The sequence below is a fragment of the Falco rusticolus genome, chromosome 12, assembly GCF_015220075.1.
Source record: "Falco rusticolus isolate bFalRus1 chromosome 12, bFalRus1.pri, whole genome shotgun sequence".
NCBI classification, from domain to species: domain Eukaryota; kingdom Metazoa; phylum Chordata; class Aves; order Falconiformes; family Falconidae; genus Falco; species Falco rusticolus.
Window position 1 is genome coordinate 20,968,406 of NC_051198.1, and position 19,863 is coordinate 20,988,268.

Genomic DNA, 19,863 nt, shown 5'->3' on the forward strand with positions numbered 1-19,863 from the left:
ACAGCCATATTTGCCCTTATATAATCCATAACCTCAACAGTGGAATGGAAATACAGAGCCACTACTACTTGCCAAAGGCAATTCCTAGAAAAGAGAAATCTCTTAGAAAAGGAAATTCCAGGGCAGAAGGGAGGCTGATTGCATACTTGGTTGATCATAATGGGACCCTACTTCCTTTGTGCAATTTAATCTTCCAGAAAGGAAAACAGCTGGGATTTTGTGCTTGAAGGTACTGGCACAGTAAGTCAAGCATCCAGCTTCTCTACACGTTGTGGTCATAAAGAAAATTATCACAGTTATGGAGCTTCTAAAACAAAACACCAAGTCACATAGCATAAAATAAAATGCACCTAAAATGAGGTGCCAGGGCTGGAGCATGGGAGCTGGCATGGCTTCATGTCAAATGTAAAACAACAGAATAGGGTCTGTGCGGCTGCACGTGCAATGTCTGCTGTCCCAATAAAAGAAGTTAACCATATAGTGCAGGAATATATTGAACACTTCACTTCAGGTTGTTCCCAGTGCTAGAGTGGGAAATGAGGCCCAAATTTTAGTTGCTCAGTCATCAGCATGCAGATTAGTTGGAGGGGCATAGAAGGAAGCTGTACGGAATTGGGGGAGCGCTGAAGATGCAAATAGCTTGAGAATCCACAAGGGCTTTATCTCAGCCAACAAATCCCCAATAACATTTCAGATGAAGTAGAGAGCTGTGGGGAGCACTGGCTCTTGGCACAAGTCAGAAGGCATCAGCTGTTTATCTCTGTTATGTACTTCATCCATCACAGTAAGAAAGAACCTCTTATGGCAGACTGGGGGGGAGTACAAAGTGTTATCCTGAAGTAGAACAGAGTAAAAAACATTACTGATGTGAACCTCAGCCCTCAGCCCTTTATAAAATTTACAATCCTTTAACAAGAAGATTGGTATAGGTCAAGAAAGGTTTAGCTGACTGAAGCAAATGACACTAATAATATAATCATCTTACAGTTGTAGCTGGGAAACTGCAGATGTTGCACATCCAGGTATTTCTGTTAGTTTGTGATTAACAAGGTGACACACTTGAAGGAACAAGATCAGCAAAATTCTAAGAATGTTTAAAAAGTGCTTCTTGAATGTCAACACCAAAAGCATTTACCTGATACTTTCAACCTTTGTATTCCGTTATGACGGTTTCAGGTTTGGGGATTTTATGTTTTTTTTGTTGATGGGGTTTTTTTCTCTTCTCATACATATAACGCATTCTAGATTGCACACATAATCCATAAATATTAAAGTTATAGCCAATTTATTACAGATAGTATTTCCCTGATACTGAAACAATGTTATAAATATTTCTACATTAATATAAATACATGCAAAACAAATCAGAAAATAGAAGTCTTCAATAAAGAATGACTAAATTGCAAAAAATGATAAACTGTGTACTTTGCAATTATTTGTGGTTATAACATTACCAACCTATTCAACCTCACAGTCTCTGAGAATCACCCCAGAGGGAAGAAAAAAAAAAAATCCTTCTTGCTGTCAATATTTTGCTTTGCACAGAGAAATCTGTCAGTATCATCAATTACCTTTTTAATATTATGCTTACAGGAAAGGAGTTTTTCAATGCAGTTACACATTATTTGAAACCATGGCACACAGCTTAAGAAGCAAGACTGCAAAGGAACAGTAATGTCACCAAAAAAAGTGTCATTTCTAAGTACCATGCACAGAAAACTGTTGATGTATCAACCAGCTAAGTAGGGGAAGGCAGAGATGAAACATTAATGTCATTTTTTCCTGCAACTTCTGCATGTCTCTCTGTAAAAAGTGACAGCAAGATTATAAATGATTCAATCTACAACAGGTAATTCAGACATGAGTAGCCTGTACTGCTTTTAAGAAAAGGAAATCAGCATTGGCCAAGTTTCTTTATTTCATACTTCACATCTTCACTCAATACTGTTACTGAATGTTTGAAAAATTGTCCTGTACACCATGAATATACAAAATTTATCTGAAGCATTAAATCTGTAAAAATAGAAACAATTCAGTCAGACCAAGTGTAACTGAAGACACAGCAGACAGTAAAAGGATTGCTCATCTGGGCTGAAGACGTAGTCAGAAAGCAAGACTTAATCAAAAGAACCACAGATTATTAAGGAAACAGAACTACATAAATTAAAGATTTTACTAATTTGTCAGAAGATAGAAGAGATAAAGGTAATTGATTTTATTTTAAATCAGTAAGCATAATGTCACTTTTTAGAGACACCTTGGCGGTCTAAGTACATACAACTAGAAAACTCACTGCCTTCAGGCACCCTCATATCAAGTGCAAATCTGCGCAGTTATAGAATATATTTATAAAATATACTATATGCAAACATCTTTACAGAGCTTTAAATCAAGCCAAAAAGTAAATATACTTGATGGGACAACAGAAAAAAAAATTAAAAATTAATGCAAAAATGTGGGCAGTGTGATTGTGGCCCTTCAAAGCCAGAGGAAACCATTCATTTTGTCTGCAACAAAAAGGAGATAGGATTTGCACCTTAAAAGTTGACTGTTAACAAAAATGAAGAAAACATCCTCTGCGCTTCTGCAAATTAACACAGAATTAGCTTTTGTGACATTTTACATATTGTTGTTGTCTTAAAATATCTTCTAAAGACACAATGTCAACCCTTGAATACCAATAACCAATCACATAAGTGAAAGTGAAAGGGTTTCCCAGCTAAATTCAAATTACAAACTACGTAATTCTAAACAAGTGCAATGCTCTGGAAAAAGCTTTAAATTAAATTATTTTACTTGTAAAGCTAGTGTTAGGTTTTTTTTAGTTAAAAAACAACCGGAAGCAAGAAAGCTGCAAGAGTACAAATGACAAACTTGTTTTAGGTAACACCAAGTGAAAGAGTGAATTATCCACTGATGCAGACAGAAACACCCATTTGCTACATTATTTGCTTCCTTACTTCATTCCATTGCATGTACACACAGCTTAAGTATTAAAATGCAGAATAATAAATAAAACGGCTCAGATTACTAGCAAGGGGCAAAACACAATCCGTAATTGTGCTCTATCTAGTTTCTGTTTCAGCAGTCTTTTTCTCTTGCAGTTTATAAGAAAAATCATAGTCAGACTTCCAAAAAGAGTCATTCTTTTTTTTTTTTTTATCAGAAACTCAAGTTCATTTGCCCAGGTTTATAACCCAAGACTTTTCTGTGAAGGAAGCACAGTGCAAATTATATGACTAATCAAACTTGCTTACATAGAAAGAAGTTTACTTGATTAATGTTAACTTGGTATCTTTATGAAATACATTGTAAAACAAAGATTAAATAACAGGACTAGGTTTGTGGGGTTTTTTCCCCCCTCAGGCTTTTTTCCTAATCCCTCTTTTGAAAAGCTTACTGAGTTACAAAAACCTTAATAAAGTTCCAGTCTTCAGCAGATAACCACTATAAATGCTGCCAATCAATGCCAACTAGTGTTTGATTCGCTTCTTGTGCATGTCCAATTTCCTCCGTGATACTGTGCTGCTGCCAGAGTTTTTGAATCTTTTTAAATCGTTCTTTGCACAGATGTAAGGGATTCCCACGTCTGAAAAGGAGATAATACTTATCAGGAATGATAAAACACTGCAACTAAACACAAACACTAAGGCATGACATATTAAGTATTAGATAACCCTTCAAAATAGTAATATATTTAGATAGCCCTTTAACTTCATTCCCTTATCAGAACCAATCAACAGAAATTTGCATTAGTAAACCGGAGTGCTACCTTGCATGGTTCCCCACCCTTATTACTGCTCAATGGTTCCCTCCAGCCTTTGGGAATCTTATGGACACCCCACCGAAGTATGAACGCAGGTTTCCAGCAATCTTTCCATGCTGAACAAGTTCATATTCTATGGTTTTGACCAGTTTCAGAAGTAGCAAGCATTAACAATATGAAGTTCCCAAATTATTCTCACGGGAAGCAGAGGTAGGAGTTAACACAAAGAACTGATATTAAAACAAATACTCTCATAGTATTTCCACTTGGTATTAAATTAACACACATACAAAAAAAATGTACTATATACAAATAAAATTTTCAGCTTCAGTTTCTAAGCAACTTCTCAGATGTTAAAAAAATTCAAGTTTTTACACCTCAAGACAAATGTTTGTAACGTGGGAAAGATCTTCCATTAAATATTTTTAACGTAAACCCCCATATTAGTATTAAAATGTCTGAAGGTATTAAGACGCAGCACCAATGTCAAAATATAACATTCCCTATATAATTAAAATAAAAAGATAATGTAGAAAGCATATTTTACAAACCAGACAGTTTTCAAATTCCTGTCTTTAAAAGATGTATTTTTAAATATTTACCTGAGTCCCTGGTCTGTCTCTCCATAGTCATCAAGATAAGGAGGAGGATAAAAGCAGCCCTTTGTTTTCCCAGCTAAAAATAGCACCTGACATTCTCGTACTCTAGAGAGAAACACAAGGAAGATTTTAGGTTTTTATTTTTTAGGTGAATAGTTTCATAGACACAGCTTTTCCAACTCTCACCTACTTTCATTTTGTATAAATTGCATGTACAGATTTTTAAAGGACTTTTTTTTTAACTGAAGATCTTATTCTCTTCCTGTTATAACTTCTTCGTAGCAGTTAAAAACAATGTAGTTTCATGTCATATTATCTGCAGTCTGTGTAAAATACTACACACAAGCATGGTAAGAAAATAAAACAATTTCACTTCTCACTAATCCTTGCCAAAGTGAAAAATGGACATTATTCTAACCTTTCCTTGTACGCAGGAAGACTACTAAAATGAATTCTCATGTTTTCAGCAGCAGCAGCAAAGTCAAGATATTTACCTTTATTGTTTTGTAGTATTTGAGTGGAAATAAATGCACAGAGAAAACAAATTAAAACTCAGATTCCCTATGACACTTTGTCTTCAAAGAAACAACCTCTGAACCTTATACCAAAGGAAGAGGAATACTCTAGTTTCTAGGCAATCCTGTTACTAACAAACCACCCCTGCAAGCTCACTGCTATAACCATTCATTTCATGTCTACACACACCACCTAATCTAGCGATAGAAGTACAGGTGTTCAGTTCCTTACCTAAGGAATATGCCCACTCCCGAACCACAAGTGTACGTATGTGCAGTACAGGCTCCAACATCTTCTCCTTCTAATTCAGTTTGACAACAGTAGCTCTGAGAACATAGCATGGTCCCACACACAAGGCACAATGTTGGGGCTCTGCTTTTATCACCACCTGATTTTGGACACCTTTTGTTAGGCAGAGGGGGGAAAAAAAAATAAATCCATTGTATGTATCAACTCTAGATGGTAAAAAGATTCAGAACTACTTTGGAACATTTATACAGTTAACAGTTATACAGATCCTTGCAATTTCTATTTCACTGAAATACACAGCAGCTTTGCTGGAAGAGACAACTGTCAATTATGTGCCATTAACTTCATGATTCTATAAACAACTCCCAAAGGCTTTCAGGTTACAGGTTTCCCAGGTCATCAAAAAGAGACTACTTTAGTGGTCCTCACTGTAACTGCATACAACTTACGAGAAATTGGATGCTTGGTTAATGAGGCAGCTGTAGTCGTCCGGAAGGTCTATTAATTTGTTGGATTCTCTTGCATAGCTAGAATAAAGCAATCAAATTAGACACTCATATTCCAACGAATAATACACAGTTATTTCAAACTCATTCATGTTTTCCTTACTCATCTAAACAGCATCTGTGAATAATTAAATTTTTAAAAGTTTTCCTCTTCTCTGTGATTCATAGAGTAAAATGATAGCACATGAAAAAGGAACCCACACCTCTCAACTATACCGCCTCCAGGTTTCTTAATCATATTTTTATGGATTTGAGAAAATGCACAGGCAGAAAGTCAGAAAAATTCATGTCATATGCATGCTTTTAGCAAAATCTCATGATGAGGTTATTTCAGATTTAACTGGATATTTGTTCTGCTACCTTATCAGTTTGCTTTGTGTTTTCCTTTTGTCACTAATAATTAATAGAAAATATTCTGACTCTCAGGTTCAAAGAACTTGTATCCTGAAGAGGATGAAATACTCATGCAATGAAAAGGACCTATTCGATAGCAAATACTTTTATCTTTAGAAATAACAGTTAAAAATTAATTTTTTTGGCAGATGCTATACATACACTACAGTTTAATAATCTTCAACTCTAGGAATAATACAAATTAAGACTGTGAAATGCAAATATTAAGTTTGTAACAGAGGCAATGTATAATAAAATACTGAGAGAAAAAAAATCACTGTCAAAATAGACATAATCTTGGGAAGAGCAGTTAAGAATCAGCAGAAGGAACACATAGAAAAAACCCAACAATCACATATAACAGGAAATCAACTATGCAATCAGAATATTCTTTCTGTATATGAAATTCTGTTAATACCCTGTTTAACAGATGAAGTGACAAATTCTTATTTTTGTCACTTAGCCTTGTTGTCTGCACAACACTGAAAGATTGACTTTATGTATTCAGCATGAGAGATTAAAATGCAGAGATGTTTTTAACAACAGCACTTTGAACCTTGTATTAATTTATAATTATCTGGATAATTCATAACTACTATTTTTACCCACCCTTCATAAAGAAAAACACCCCAAATACTTTTCCACGCCCACTACATATTAAATGCATTTTGAATTAAAAATAATTGCTTAGTATAGTAGAAATGTATGAAAAACAAATTTTCTTTTTAGCAACTGACTTGAGTGTTGTTTTCACTGAAGAATTTGGATTCTTTAAAAAGATAATTTAAAAAGCTCTTCAATGCCTGGCATTTTTAAACACAGATTATATATGTCTTCTAGCAACAGCGTATCTTTTGAATCAGAAGGTACAAATCTACTATAGGAAACATGAGAAGAAATGTTATGGCCTCTGATTTCTGCAGATCAGCCTAAATAAAACTATACTATTTAACTTTGCCTTCAAAACTCTACCAATTTAAGCAGTATTTCTCTTCTCTTACAAAATTCCCAAGGTCTCTTTGCTTGTTCCCTAATATCTTTGTCATTCAATAAAGCAGAACTGAAACTATGGTATTATAAACATCCTTTAGAAGAAGTATTTGGAGAAAACTACAACATTAAAGTGTCTCTCCTTTCTCTGCTTAAAATTTCTCCATGTTTACCTGATAGCATTTCTCTTGCCTTCCAGGTATCTTTTCACTTCATTGTTACTGCACCAGCTACAAGAAAGAAGAAAAAAAAAATAGGCTTTTAACATCAATGGATGATAGTTTTCAAAAGCAAATAAGTAAAAAATCCACAGTACATCTATTCAATAATCTCTACAACCACAATGATTTCTTCCAAAACACTTCTTTCACAAATGCTTTTAAAAGTCTATGATTCACTTCCATATATGCACTCCTGGGAGAATACTTGTATTACTATCTAGGTGCAGGATTCTTTATTCCATTTATACACAAAAAGGAAGCCTACAGAGGGTGGAAGCAAGACCAGGTAGCCTGGGAGGAATACAGAGAAACTGTCCAAGCAGCCAGGGATCAGGTTAGGAAAGCTAAAGCCCTGATAGAATTAAATCTGGCCAGGGACGTCAAGGGCAACAAGAAAAGCTTCTACAGCAATAAAAGGAACACTGGGGAAAACATGGGCTCTCTCCAGAAGGAAATGGGAGACTGGCTACCCGGGACATGAAGAAGGCTGAGGTACTCAGTGACTTTTTTGCCTTAGTCTTCATGGGCAAGTGCTCCAGCCATACCGTCTAAGTTACAGAAGGCAAAGGCAGAGACTGGGAGAAGAAAGAACCACGTGCTATAGGAGAAGATCAGGTCTGAGACCATCTATGGCACTTGAAGGTGCACAGGTCCATGGGCCCTGATAAGATGCGTCCATGGGCCCTGAAAGAAGTGGCTAAGCCGCTATCAATCATATGTGAGAAACTGTGGCAGTTCAGTGAAGTACGCACCGACTAGAAAAGGGGAAACATAACCCCCATTTTTGAAAAGGGATATAAAGACGACCCAGGAAACCACAGGCCAGTCAGCCTCACCTCTGTGCCTGGCAAGATCATGAAGTAGACCCTCCTGGAAACTATGCTAAAGCACGTGGAAAATAAGGAGGTGATTGGTGACAGCCAGCACGGCTTCACTAAGGGCAAGTCATGTCTGACAAATCTGGCGGCCTTCCACGACAGGGTTACAGCAGTGACAGGTGAGGAAAGAGCAACGGACATCATCTACCTGGACTTGTGCAAAGCTTCTGACACTGCCCCGTACAACATCCTTGTCTCTAAACTGGAGACAGTGGATAAGGAATTGGCTGGATAGTCAAAGAGTTGCAGTCAACAGCTCGATGCCCAAGTGGAGACTGCTGATGAGTGGCAATCCTCAGGGGTCCATACTGGGATCGGTGCTGTTCAACACCTTTGTCAGCGACATGGGCAGTGGGACTGAGCACACCCTCAGCAAGTTTGCCAGTGACACCAAGCTGTGTGGTGTGGTCGACACGCTGAAGGGAAGGGATGCCATCCAGAGAGGGACCTTGACAGGCATGAGAGGTGGGCCTGTGCAGCTTGTGAGCTGCATCAAAAGAAGCGTGGCCAGCAGGTTGAGGGATGCGATTCTCCCCCTCTACTCTGCTCTCATAAGACTCCACCTGGAATATACTGTGTTCAGCTCTGGAGCCCCCAACATAAAGACATAGACCTGTTAGAGAGCAAGTCCAGAGTGGGGCAACAAAGATGACCAGAGGGCTGGAGCACCTCTTCTCTGAAGACAGGCTGAGAGAGTTGAGGTTGTTCAGCCTGGAGAAGAGAGGGCTCTGAGGAGACCTTACAGCAGTCTGACAGTGCCTAAAGGGGCCTGCAGGAAAGCTGGAGAGGGACTTTGTACAAGGGCATGTCACGACAGGACAAGGGGGGATGGCTTTAAACTTAAAGAGAGTAGATTTAGATTAGATATTGAACTGTGAGAGTGGTAAAGCAATGTAACAGGTTGTCCAGAGAAATTGTGGATGCCCCATCCCTGGAAATGTTCAGGGCCAGGTTGGACGGGGCTCTGAGCAACCTGGCTAGTGGAAAGTGTCCCTGCCCATGGCAGGGGGGTTGGAACTAGATGGTCTTTAAAGTCCCTTCCAACTCAAACCACTCTATGATTCCATATTTAAACGAAGCATAAAACCACAACAACTTACCTTTCTATTAATGTGTTCAGAATCTCACTATTTTCTTGAAAAAGGCAAGTGAGGTTGTTTGGCAAGGAAAGATAGCTACATAAATGTTCAAACTGGTTTGTTCCACTTACTGTTGGAAAAAAAAAAAGTGCAATTCTCATAATTAGATGTTTTAAAATGATATTATCTACAATAAATGAAATTTAGCTCTAAATATAAAAAGCTATCCCTTCTATTTTTTAACTGTATTCCCTCACACCGAAGATTTGGTACAAAGTATGAAAGTGCTAGTAAAGGCAGCAGGCAGCTATGTTGAAAAGCTGCCAGTAATGAAAAGCAACTTTCCTCAAACGTCCCCCCAAGCACAGTTCAAGCCTAGTCGTGTAAGAACCATAACAGAGAGTTCAATGGCCTTTACAAATTGGTATGTGATTGTTTTAATGTCATCCATTAAATGGCTGCTTTGTGCTCCTCGGAATCTGTGCCAAAACCCCAGACAGGTGGTCAGCGACAGGCAGCGTACCACAGCCTCAGAAATACAAAAATTGCAAATACCTGCAATTTTAAACTCTACTAAAATATGTAGGACACAACCACCAGATTACCATATTTATACTAGTCTATTGGTTTGACTCCGTGGGCCTCTGCTCTCCCAGCTTTCAGGACAAAGAGTACCAGTACCTCTTCCATGGCACGGCCTCTTTTGCTCCTGAATAAAGAGTGAAGAGCATTACAATAAAACCTGTGCTCACTTCCTTCTCATGACCAAGGGAATGCTGTTTCACAATCCCCAGTAAAACACCAGAGAAGAGCAATACAGGCCCGTTGTGGGATCAGTGGGTGGTGAGGGAATGGGAAGGGAAAGCTGAACACCCAGTACCATGGCCACTGTCAGGACATCCATCGGTGGCAGGGACCTGCAGGGCCATGTATGCACCTGGAACTTGAGGATTGTAAAAGAAGGTGAAGTAAAGCCTTCCTCTTCCCCTTTCCTACAACTGACTCTATAAAGACCCATGGACCTACTGTCTGGAAGTACACATTTGTAGCTCATCTTTAGAGTATTGGAAACAAAGAACTCAAGTGGTCACTACTGGTCCAGACCGTGAACTTGGAAAACCTCACTATAGAAAATCAAAGTTCAGGAAAAGGGTTTCTTTTCTTTTGGCCCAAACGCTTAAGTATTGTGACTGTTAAATGGAAGGCGGGGGGGAGGGGGAAAAAAGAAAAATCTACATTTTAAACACTATTTGTCAAGGAAACATTCTACAAGTACCAAACCATGAAGACACCCATGACAAGAGACAACCACTGTTCTCATATCATCTCGGCACCAAGTATCAGACTTCGTTTTAAACATGGGAGTCCTGAAGCAGTGTGGACCTACTTACTATCAACATCTTCAGATTTACGTTCTATCCCTACATATCCCATAAGAGGAGGACAGAAAAATGTTACTGACATCCATTACTGGGGTGTAACGTAGCACAGTGTATTTATAGTTATGAGAGATACTAATTCCCAGCAGATGCTGATTTGAATGAGATCAGTGCGAGCAAAAGCAGGTCTCACGTGAAAACAGTAATCAATAGGAGATTTGAAATAATCAAAATTTCACTTTTTAACAGAAGAGCATCAATTTCTGTTTTAAACAATCTAGAATGGCATTTGACTCTATATTAAAAACACGTTACTAAAAGTGAAATTATTTTTTCCCAAAATTTTCATTATGGAGATATGGTTCTGCACTGGTAACAAGCCCACATTCATTGCATCAGCTTCTTCAAAGGAGATATTTAAATGTGATTTATTTTGTCCATAAATATTTGTATCTTGAAAAGCTGACTTAACACAAAGCAGCCAGTACCTTGAATTTCTGAGGGTGCTGGGACTCCATTTAAGTAATGGAAAAACAAAGCAGAACATCGCAGGAAAGGCATGATTCCAGCTTTTAGATTCCTCCACAGGTGCCAGCCTGAGGTAATTTCTTTCAAGGCACTTAAGAGAACACAACAATAAAACAAAATTTCAGTTTCAGAACTATATTTAGTAGGTCTTCAGTCATATTTTGTATTATATTATGACTTCAGTTGAAACTAGTGTTATGCAAAGTGTTTATTTCAAAGTTAACTCCAAGAAAAACAAAAAAATAGACTCATAAAAATGTAACCAACTGGGACGGTGACAGTAAACAAAGGAAAATTTTGCACAGAAATTTCAGATCCTAACAAGTTTTCTGTACTCGGACACTGCCAATTGCAGATTCTACATATCTACAAACTAATGAAAAAAAAAAAGTCCCAGAGCATAATCTTCCTGAGCAGGTACCTTTATGAGCACAAAGGAATTTACAGGAATAGTTACTCAAAAATTGAATCTAGTAGACAAGTGGATAAAGATATCTAGCGGATAAGAAACAAGACACAAGGGTTCCCAAGTTAGAAGTCTCATCTTTGATAGCATTAGTATATAGAACTCTGTCAGTAGTTAATGTTGAGTCCAGAAGGGAGAAAATACTCTGCAATTTTATCAAAAGATTGCACTTTTACCTTCCTGTACACTGGCAAAGATATTTATACAGTGTAAGCACAGCTGCTTCCTCTTCACTGTTACTGTTTTCTTGATCCATGCCATTCTCTTCTGAAGAAAAAAGAAATAATAAGCAAGTTACTTCATATATACATGTTTATACAGCAAGAATGTATTTTTTTAAGTTTTGAGAAAAAGGCCAAAACTAAGTGAAACATTCCACTGTACTACAATATGACATACTGGGAAGAAGTTTTCTGCTGCATATCTTACATGGTAAATTTATGCTATTGTCAATTCCAGTGAGGTGCTGGTTTACTCGTTCAATTGGTTGGCTTTCTTAAAATACTTGCTTAGAATTCTTCGCTTTTGGCACACTACACCTTATCCAGTTCCTCTGGCCAAGAGACACGTTGATTCCTAACCTCAATAACTGCAGCTTACACATCATACAATGCCCAAGCCAAGTCTCTGCAATAAACACTTCCAGGCACTGCTCTATTAGCTGGAAAGCTAGGATTCACGGCTAGCTGTGCTCCAAAAACCCTCTAGTGTTTAAGCAATAAAAGCTAAAACCTGAATATTCATGAGCACAATTTATCAGTATTCTCTACGGGCTGAAAGAGAAAGCACCAATGATTTTATTTTACAACTGTAAACTGCATACATTTACCAATAGCACCTTGGTGTTTTCCATGTACAGATTTGAGGAATTACTTCAATAAAAGTTGAAAGAAAGTGGCATTACCTGTTGGTGAGGTAAGTAAAATCTGTATTATGTGTGCCATTGTGACAAGATGAAACAGGTGAAGATCTCCAGTGCCGAGACTAATCCCTGAAAAATCCTGACAATGTATGGCAGGGAAAGAAAGCACCAAGCTTACCTGTAAAAGAAAATAAGAAAGTTGGTATATTCCCTTTCTTTTTGAATCTTTCCATTTTCTATGCTCATGCTGCAACTATACCCTTTTAAGGCAGCATACCTTATAAGGCTAATTCTGAGGTTAATTAGCCAGCCATTATTTAAGGGATCAATGATTAACTATCAGGGTGGTTTGGGGGTCTGTTTGTTTGGGTGAGGTTTATTTTTTCCATTTCTTGTCTGTGGTTTGCTGGGGAGGGGTTGGTTTTAGTTTGGGTTTTTTAACATCCAAAGAATATACATTCCACCTCATTTTAACTATTTATAGATAAGGACACTTGAAACAAAAAGAGTCTTTTAAGTTGTATTAGGTAGTGAAAAAATAATAAAAACCCAAACATTCTGAAAGGCTCCTTACCCAGAGTAAAGAGACACTTTCCAATTAAGTTTTTTACACAGTGCCTACTGGATCAAAACATTATTAATACATATTATGGAATACTTACCAATAAATGAAACATGTCAATATCAAGTATGCAAGGAAGATTTCCATTTTTTTCATTAGGCACCAGTGCTGAGTATTTCAGAGAGAAAAATAAATTTATTAGTTGAACATTTATATATGAAAAGATTTTAAATGTACTTCAGTTACAAAATGAGAGCCATCTCCTTGGTTTATATGCTTAAAAGTACTTAAAATACAAATGTACCTGTTTTGGCCAGAAAGGTGTGAATTCAACAGTTGTTCAACATTATTGGAAAAGACGCTTGCCTACTTGACTATACTGTTTTGAAATGAAACAAGCTCAAAGTAACACTAACAGAGTAAGTGCTGCCATTCACTACCCTGACAGTGACTGACTTTCATTGCTTAGGTTTCCAGGGGGAGATGAAATGAGACAGTATCTCAAGCTCTGACCCAGAAAAAGCTCAAACACTAGTGACTAAACAGAAACACTAATTGTTGACTGTTGCACAACTGTTCAGAGGAAAACAAATTGCAGAGGTTAACTTCAGAAGGTTCACTAAATTTGCCTCATGTAAGTCATCTGCCTTACAAACTCAAAAATACATTGCTGAAGAGTCTTGAATCCATTTTTTTTGATCTCTAAAAAAACTAAGTATTGGTCTCTCCATCTCTGAAGTGTTCATATTCACAGTAACCACAAAGTATTAACCAACGCACTCCAGCTGACAACAGAAGTTCACACTTAATAAATTTCAAGTACCTCCATCTAAAGCAAACAAAGTGTCTTGAAAATTTAATAACATTTAAAATAACAATCAATGAACAGTTGCAAACTTCTTTACTCCAAGCAGTAAAATCTGATTTACCATAAAAGTTTCAACTGCAGCTGTAAGAATAATTTTACAATGTAGCTACAAGCACTTAAGCTGCCAAGTTTAAAAACACTACTACAGTAAAAAATAGCCTCATCATAACAATTTAAAAATACTTCAGCTGAAGACTGCCTTGCTGGCCAAAAATTAACAGCTGAAGATCTGTGACATTTTGAAGCTATTTCTATTAGCAAACATTTCACCAGCACTCATATTTCAACTGCTTTTACTTTTGTAACCGTATAGCCACAGAACACAACCCAAAAGTGTGAAAGAAACACGGACTCAAGTTTTCAAGAAAACCCAAACCATGCATAACACCATATACTACAAACTTCCAGTCAAACAAGCTAGCAACATTTGCTTTTCTGCTTCACACAGAGAATGGCTCAATCATTACTGCTACAAACTGCCAACCAAGTTCCTCCCCATAAAGCTCCCAACTGTTTGCTGAAGTAGGCAGTATCGATTTACCAGTAATTTCAGTATATTAATTCACTTTGAGAGTTTCCTGTCTCTACTGACTAAATTTAAAATTATTCCATTTTATAGTATCCTTTCAAAATAGTCCTCTCATGGATAATTACTGTATTACGCTGAACTTCAGACTTCTCACCTATATCTACAAATGTTTTACACTTGGAACATTTTGGCTGATCTCATTAAAATTCTCAACTAATACATGACATTACATAGTAAGTCCTGTCTTACCACAAATCCTAGTTTTCAAAGACAGGGAAGTTTGAAGATATATTACAGTCCTCTGCAAAGACCCTATTTCCTTTCAAAACTATATTGTTACATTTCCTCCTTTTTGAGGTTCCAGCCTATCATTTTTCTTCTGTGAAGGACCATGCTTCCTTCTCCTTTGCTCTAGGTATCTTTCTCAAAGCAGTAATATAAATGCTGGGAAGAGTCAACAGAACTCCTCTGGAGCAAAATATGCGTGGTTCTCTTGAAATGTATCTTAGAACTGCAGATCAAAAGAAACACCTTTTTTTCCCCACAGTTATGACAAAATACGTATAGGTACAGATGGGAAAATACAGGCTCTTGGTCTATTACTTAAAACCAGTACATAAAACAATACTCTCGTAATCAAGACTAACTATCTTCCTGTAAGCATTTTTCTGTATCTGTATCTTTGAAAAAAAACAGCATAAGGTGGTGACTTACATGCTAAGAGAGTACAAAAGTGACCCTGTACTGCTGAAAGAGATGAAACTGTCCAGTGAGCTGCTGCAAATCTTGTTAATGATGTAAGGCAGTCATCCTTTAAAAACAAAGAAAAAGAGACACTGCCACAGTTAACAAAATTCCTCAATATGAAAAGGTCTTTTGACTTACAGCATTCTTTTTAGGCTCCTCAGCTGTAGTTTATGGGAGCAGTTTGAGTGTCTACATTATGACAGATGTTTATGTTTATGCAAATATAGGAGTTACCTTTGGTATTCTTGACTGTTACCATAAGAAACCCTGGCCTTACTAAAATATGCATTTATAGGAAAAAAAAAAGTAATAGTTTTGCTAGATTTGATTTTTCAATAGGTTAATAATTAGATACTAATTGACTAAACTGTGGGATCCAACAAATAAAACTATCAGATAATCATAACTTAGTATTTAGATATTCTGCATTAAAGCATAATTCCCTCTTTTTCCATTGATTCAGAGAGAAACTGCTACTTCATCCTTACCTGTCGACAAGGTAAATGACCAAATAACGGTTTATCTTCATCAGCTAAAATTCGTTCTGGAAAAAAAAAAAAACAAACCCCCCAAAATATTTCAATGCTGTGAATTTAACTGAATTCTGAAATGCACATACAAATGCGCAAAGACGTGTAGATGTGCCACTGAGGGACACAGTTTAGTTGTGGACTTGGCAGTGCTAAGTTAACAGTTAACCTTAAAAGGGCTTCTCCAACCTAAACAATTCTATGACTCCATGAAAATGAACACATTAGTACCTATAGTCTGTATCGTGTAAGCACAGCTTCCCCAGCACATTATAGGTACACGTGGATCTTCTTCATTTGGATGAACCTTCAATCCTACTTTGTACGTAGCTGTACCAAAAGTTGTCAACATTTCTTTTATGCTCTCAGAATAAGGGTTCCTGAAACAAAGAAAACAGTATCACTAATTCATTATTTTCTCCACTGGCAGCATACTACTTTTAATGATGAGCATTCACCCCAACAGCTGAACACCTGGTTTCTTAAAATTTGAGAACTTCAGAATCTTTCTTTGAATCTGGTATTCTGTAACCTCTTTTCTGTGACAGATACACTCCCAATTATTTTTTGAGTAGTTGACAGGAACCAATCACATTTCTTAGTGTTAAGAATATCCAGTCTTCAAAGATAATATAGTTAAGGCTAAATTAAAAGAAATGTGTGTGACTGACAGAAAAAACCTGTCATCAGCTGGGACAGGCGTCTTGCATTCTTGTGTGCAGCTGGCAGACAAATGTCTGTACCATGTAATGAATTTTATTACTTTCTCCTCAATGGAGAAAGGATAGACTCAAATATAAGCCCGCTGTAATAGCTGAAATTACACATCAGCATACTCTCTATTTCATAGCCTTTCTTCATGTTTTACTTGTAGTGCTGAGTTACAATGATGAACCCTTCACACAGTTACAAGTAATAGGGAAACAAAGCTTAATCCTGATGTCAAAATTTATACAACTGCAGCACATTTATACAACTTTATACAATTTTACAATTATAAAATTTTATACAATTTATACAACTCTGCACATCCACTTACCACATCCACCTCTGAAATTCTACTGCATTATTTACTACTTGTGGGTTGGACTTCAATGGTACCATAAAAATAGGATCAACTTTTCTAATTAAAGGAAAATTTATGTATTTGTCTTAATTGTTGCGACCTTATAGCACAGAAGTCACATTCTATTTTCACGTTATTATTTATTGATGAATTTTTAATGATTTATGAAGATGTAAATACATACTTCGGTTTGAAATCTGGTCTAAATCCTTCCGGTAATTGCAGCTGATCCATTTTTTCCAAATTACCAGAATTGTCTGTACAAACAAGAACAGAACACTGATTATTCACCAATACATAATTTTTGTATTATAAAAAGGTGCAGGAACGCATCACCAGAAACTGAAATTCCAAGCTGTTCTCACCGCTTTTGCCACCATCTCTCAACTCCACTGTGGCAGAACCAAAACAGTTGGTCTTTTCTATTAATATTATAACATTTTCACATACAAATTTACACATTTCTTCAGACTTACTTGCACAGTCTTCATCTCGAAGTAAATACAGCGCTTTTATTTGCTGGGATATTGTTTTGATCCACTGAGTTAAGTTTGGTTGTCCTGAAAAGTCTAACCTGTCCAAAAATATATGTAAACAAAATACATACATTAGTTACAAACAAACTATATACAGAATTCGTATTTCATTGGCATTCCATGTACTTCCATTTCTCAATATGCTCTTTCTCTGCTGTCCATATATTCCTCTATGTTCAGTTCTTTTCCTGCAGGTCCTACACTTTACTGCCCTTTCACACTCTAAATTTCGTACTATACAATAACCAAGGAAGGTCCACAAATGAAAATATGCAGATGGGCAATCCATTTGAGATTATCAAAAAAGAAGATAATAAACATTTTGAAAGGGGTTTTTGGGGTGTGGTTTGTTGGGGATTTTGGTTTTTACATTTACTGAGAACATTTACAAAGCAAACAGACCTGTTAAACAAAACTCTCGGTGGAGGAAGCAGAGGAATAACGGTGTTGCTTAAGCATTCACAAAGTGGGCAAAGGAATTCACCATTTTCTACATCGTAACTTGTGTGTACTCGTAATCTTTGTTGTCTTCGCTGCTCTTTTGCTTGGACAGCATCAAAATACCTTTAGGAAAGAGCAAGATATTAGCAGCAAATTATTAAAGCACTGTTTAACATACAAATTCATCAGTTCTCCTGAAAACACCATTTTGCCTTTTCCCGGATATACATCAGAGAATGATCTGAAGGAAAAAGCTCTACCCTCTGATTGAAAGTATTACTAACTGCAGGCTATCCCCAGTTTTTGGCAGCCAAAATCCCCCAAAGTGCTGAAGTTGACTGAGCTATTAAAAACGTGGTTAAGTCTGAGCTGTAGCAACTTCCATTTAGGAAAAGAGGTATAGAGGAAGTTAAAGGATTAAAAAAAATATTCTTTAGTTTCACATAAAATGTTAAGGGAGGTGCCGTAAGCGTTATCCATGTGCATATTCCATTACAGGCCACAACACAGCAGCAACTGGAAAACCTGGTGGCTGATCTCCAAATCCTATATGAAAAGGAACCGAATTCGCTGCTTTACTAAACGTAACTGCTATTCCAGAAGCCTCTGAGATGGTTTAGCACACACCCAACGATGACCCAAAAATGGTCTGAAAACAGGCATCTAAGGACATTTCTAGGAGTTAACAGCAACCACACGGGACTGTACATGAGCTACACAAGAAGATGAATAACACATCTTCAGTGAGCAGCGATATCAAAGACCACATACAAAATTTAAGTTTACTACACAGTAGTAATTTGGTCATTAAAATTAGTGCAATTAAGCAAACTGATGGCATGACATGCTATTTGGACTAAAAACTTAAATATGGGTTTTTACCTTTGCCAACAATGAGCATGCATAATATGTCCACAGCTACCAGTGTGTGTTCCGCATGACAGATCTGGGTGCATGAACAACGGGTCATACTTTTCTGTATTTAAAGTAAAACAAAACAGCCTTCAAATAAACATTTATCAAAAGAATTAACTGCACGTCAATGTTACTGCATTTGCATAATTATTAAACTTTATCACAGAAGCATAACTCATTTAATGAAGTATACTGCTAATCCACAACTTAAACTGTTCAGATCGTTTACAAATATCATGCAATTTTGTTTTGAGCATGTGTACCATACTGAGACTTCAAATCAAGCTTTCAGAGGTACTGGGCCCTGGCAAAAGTCCCCAAGAACTACCCGCAGGAGTAGGTTCAGTACCATTAAACAATGACTCTAAGAGCATTAACCTTCAGAGCGAGAGTGCAAAATGATTCAGTGCAGAAATTTTCTATGTGTTTACATATATAGAATCAAGATAAACCTTTGTAACAGTGCTACAGGTCACCGTGATGTGTTTAACAAAACTACCTAAATCTCAGCATTTTTTTTATTATCATTAAGAGGCATTTCAGATTATGTACCTGAGAGGAAAGAAACGTGTATCTCGTGCTTTTACAGCCCTACATCAACACCTCCTCTCTCTATAATGTTACGAGTGTAGTTTAAGAACAAACACCTCTGCTAAGGGTTTTTTAATAGTTACAAATAATTTGTCATAAATGGCTGGCAGAACATTTAAATAATGCCTTGCAGTGATTTTACACTATTTAGAACACACATTTCTATCTCACTAGAAGTATGGGAGTTTCACCACTGATTACAATGAAGTCATTCACAATTATACAATTAACGTAAGAGGGTGACACCATTTCAAAAGAAAGCATGCAGTTGTTACAGTGACTCCCAACATTCATTTAATATTAAAGACAACTATGAACACTACTTACCAGGGTCTGGAGTAATTTTGTTTCTATTTTTAGACAACACAGTTGATCGCTGAATAAATGCTGCCAAGACCATAGCTCTGCTGTCCACTTTAACTTCTTGTTCCTCCTGACACAATATACACATAACAACCTGTCTGTGTTCAGCTACTCTAGTTTGCTCTGGTCCCAAGGCTGTGAGTTTTGCGTCTGAAATTACAGGGCTAGAATATTCAAAGAATACTGGTGAGCAAATTATTTGAAAAACATTACAAATCAGATTATGATTTAAATGTGATTAATGAGCTTTCTAGCTTTATTATAATTGCTTTCTCGACAACAA

General features: G+C 36.8%; 1 protein-coding gene across 2 annotated transcripts in view; it reads right to left on the minus strand.

Annotated features, from left to right (window-relative positions):
• Positions 1 to 1,268: 1,268 nt before the first annotated feature.
• UBR2 (ubiquitin protein ligase E3 component n-recognin 2) overlaps positions 1,269 to 19,863 on the minus strand; it is a 60,016-nt gene continuing 41,421 nt past the window's right edge. For both annotated transcript variants that reach the window (XM_037405295.1, XM_037405296.1), the window contains exons 30-47: positions 19,545 to 19,744; positions 18,594 to 18,687; positions 17,673 to 17,834; positions 17,211 to 17,308; positions 16,919 to 16,991; positions 15,900 to 16,048; positions 15,627 to 15,682; positions 15,106 to 15,202; positions 13,095 to 13,162; positions 12,475 to 12,610; positions 11,747 to 11,837; positions 11,065 to 11,195; positions 9,219 to 9,327; positions 7,193 to 7,249; positions 5,580 to 5,657; positions 5,113 to 5,283; positions 4,369 to 4,470; positions 1,269 to 3,589 (exon numbers count right to left, since the gene is read on the minus strand). In XM_037405295.1, the coding sequence (XP_037261192.1) occupies positions 3,448 to 3,589; positions 4,369 to 4,470; positions 5,113 to 5,283; positions 5,580 to 5,657; positions 7,193 to 7,249; positions 9,219 to 9,327; positions 11,065 to 11,195; positions 11,747 to 11,837; positions 12,475 to 12,610; positions 13,095 to 13,162; positions 15,106 to 15,202; positions 15,627 to 15,682; positions 15,900 to 16,048; positions 16,919 to 16,991; positions 17,211 to 17,308; positions 17,673 to 17,834; positions 18,594 to 18,687; positions 19,545 to 19,744 (2,014 nt within the window). In that variant the 3' untranslated portion in view covers positions 1,269 to 3,447. The remainder of the gene's footprint in view (positions 3,590 to 4,368; positions 4,471 to 5,112; positions 5,284 to 5,579; positions 5,658 to 7,192; positions 7,250 to 9,218; positions 9,328 to 11,064; positions 11,196 to 11,746; positions 11,838 to 12,474; positions 12,611 to 13,094; positions 13,163 to 15,105; positions 15,203 to 15,626; positions 15,683 to 15,899; positions 16,049 to 16,918; positions 16,992 to 17,210; positions 17,309 to 17,672; positions 17,835 to 18,593; positions 18,688 to 19,544; positions 19,745 to 19,863) is intronic.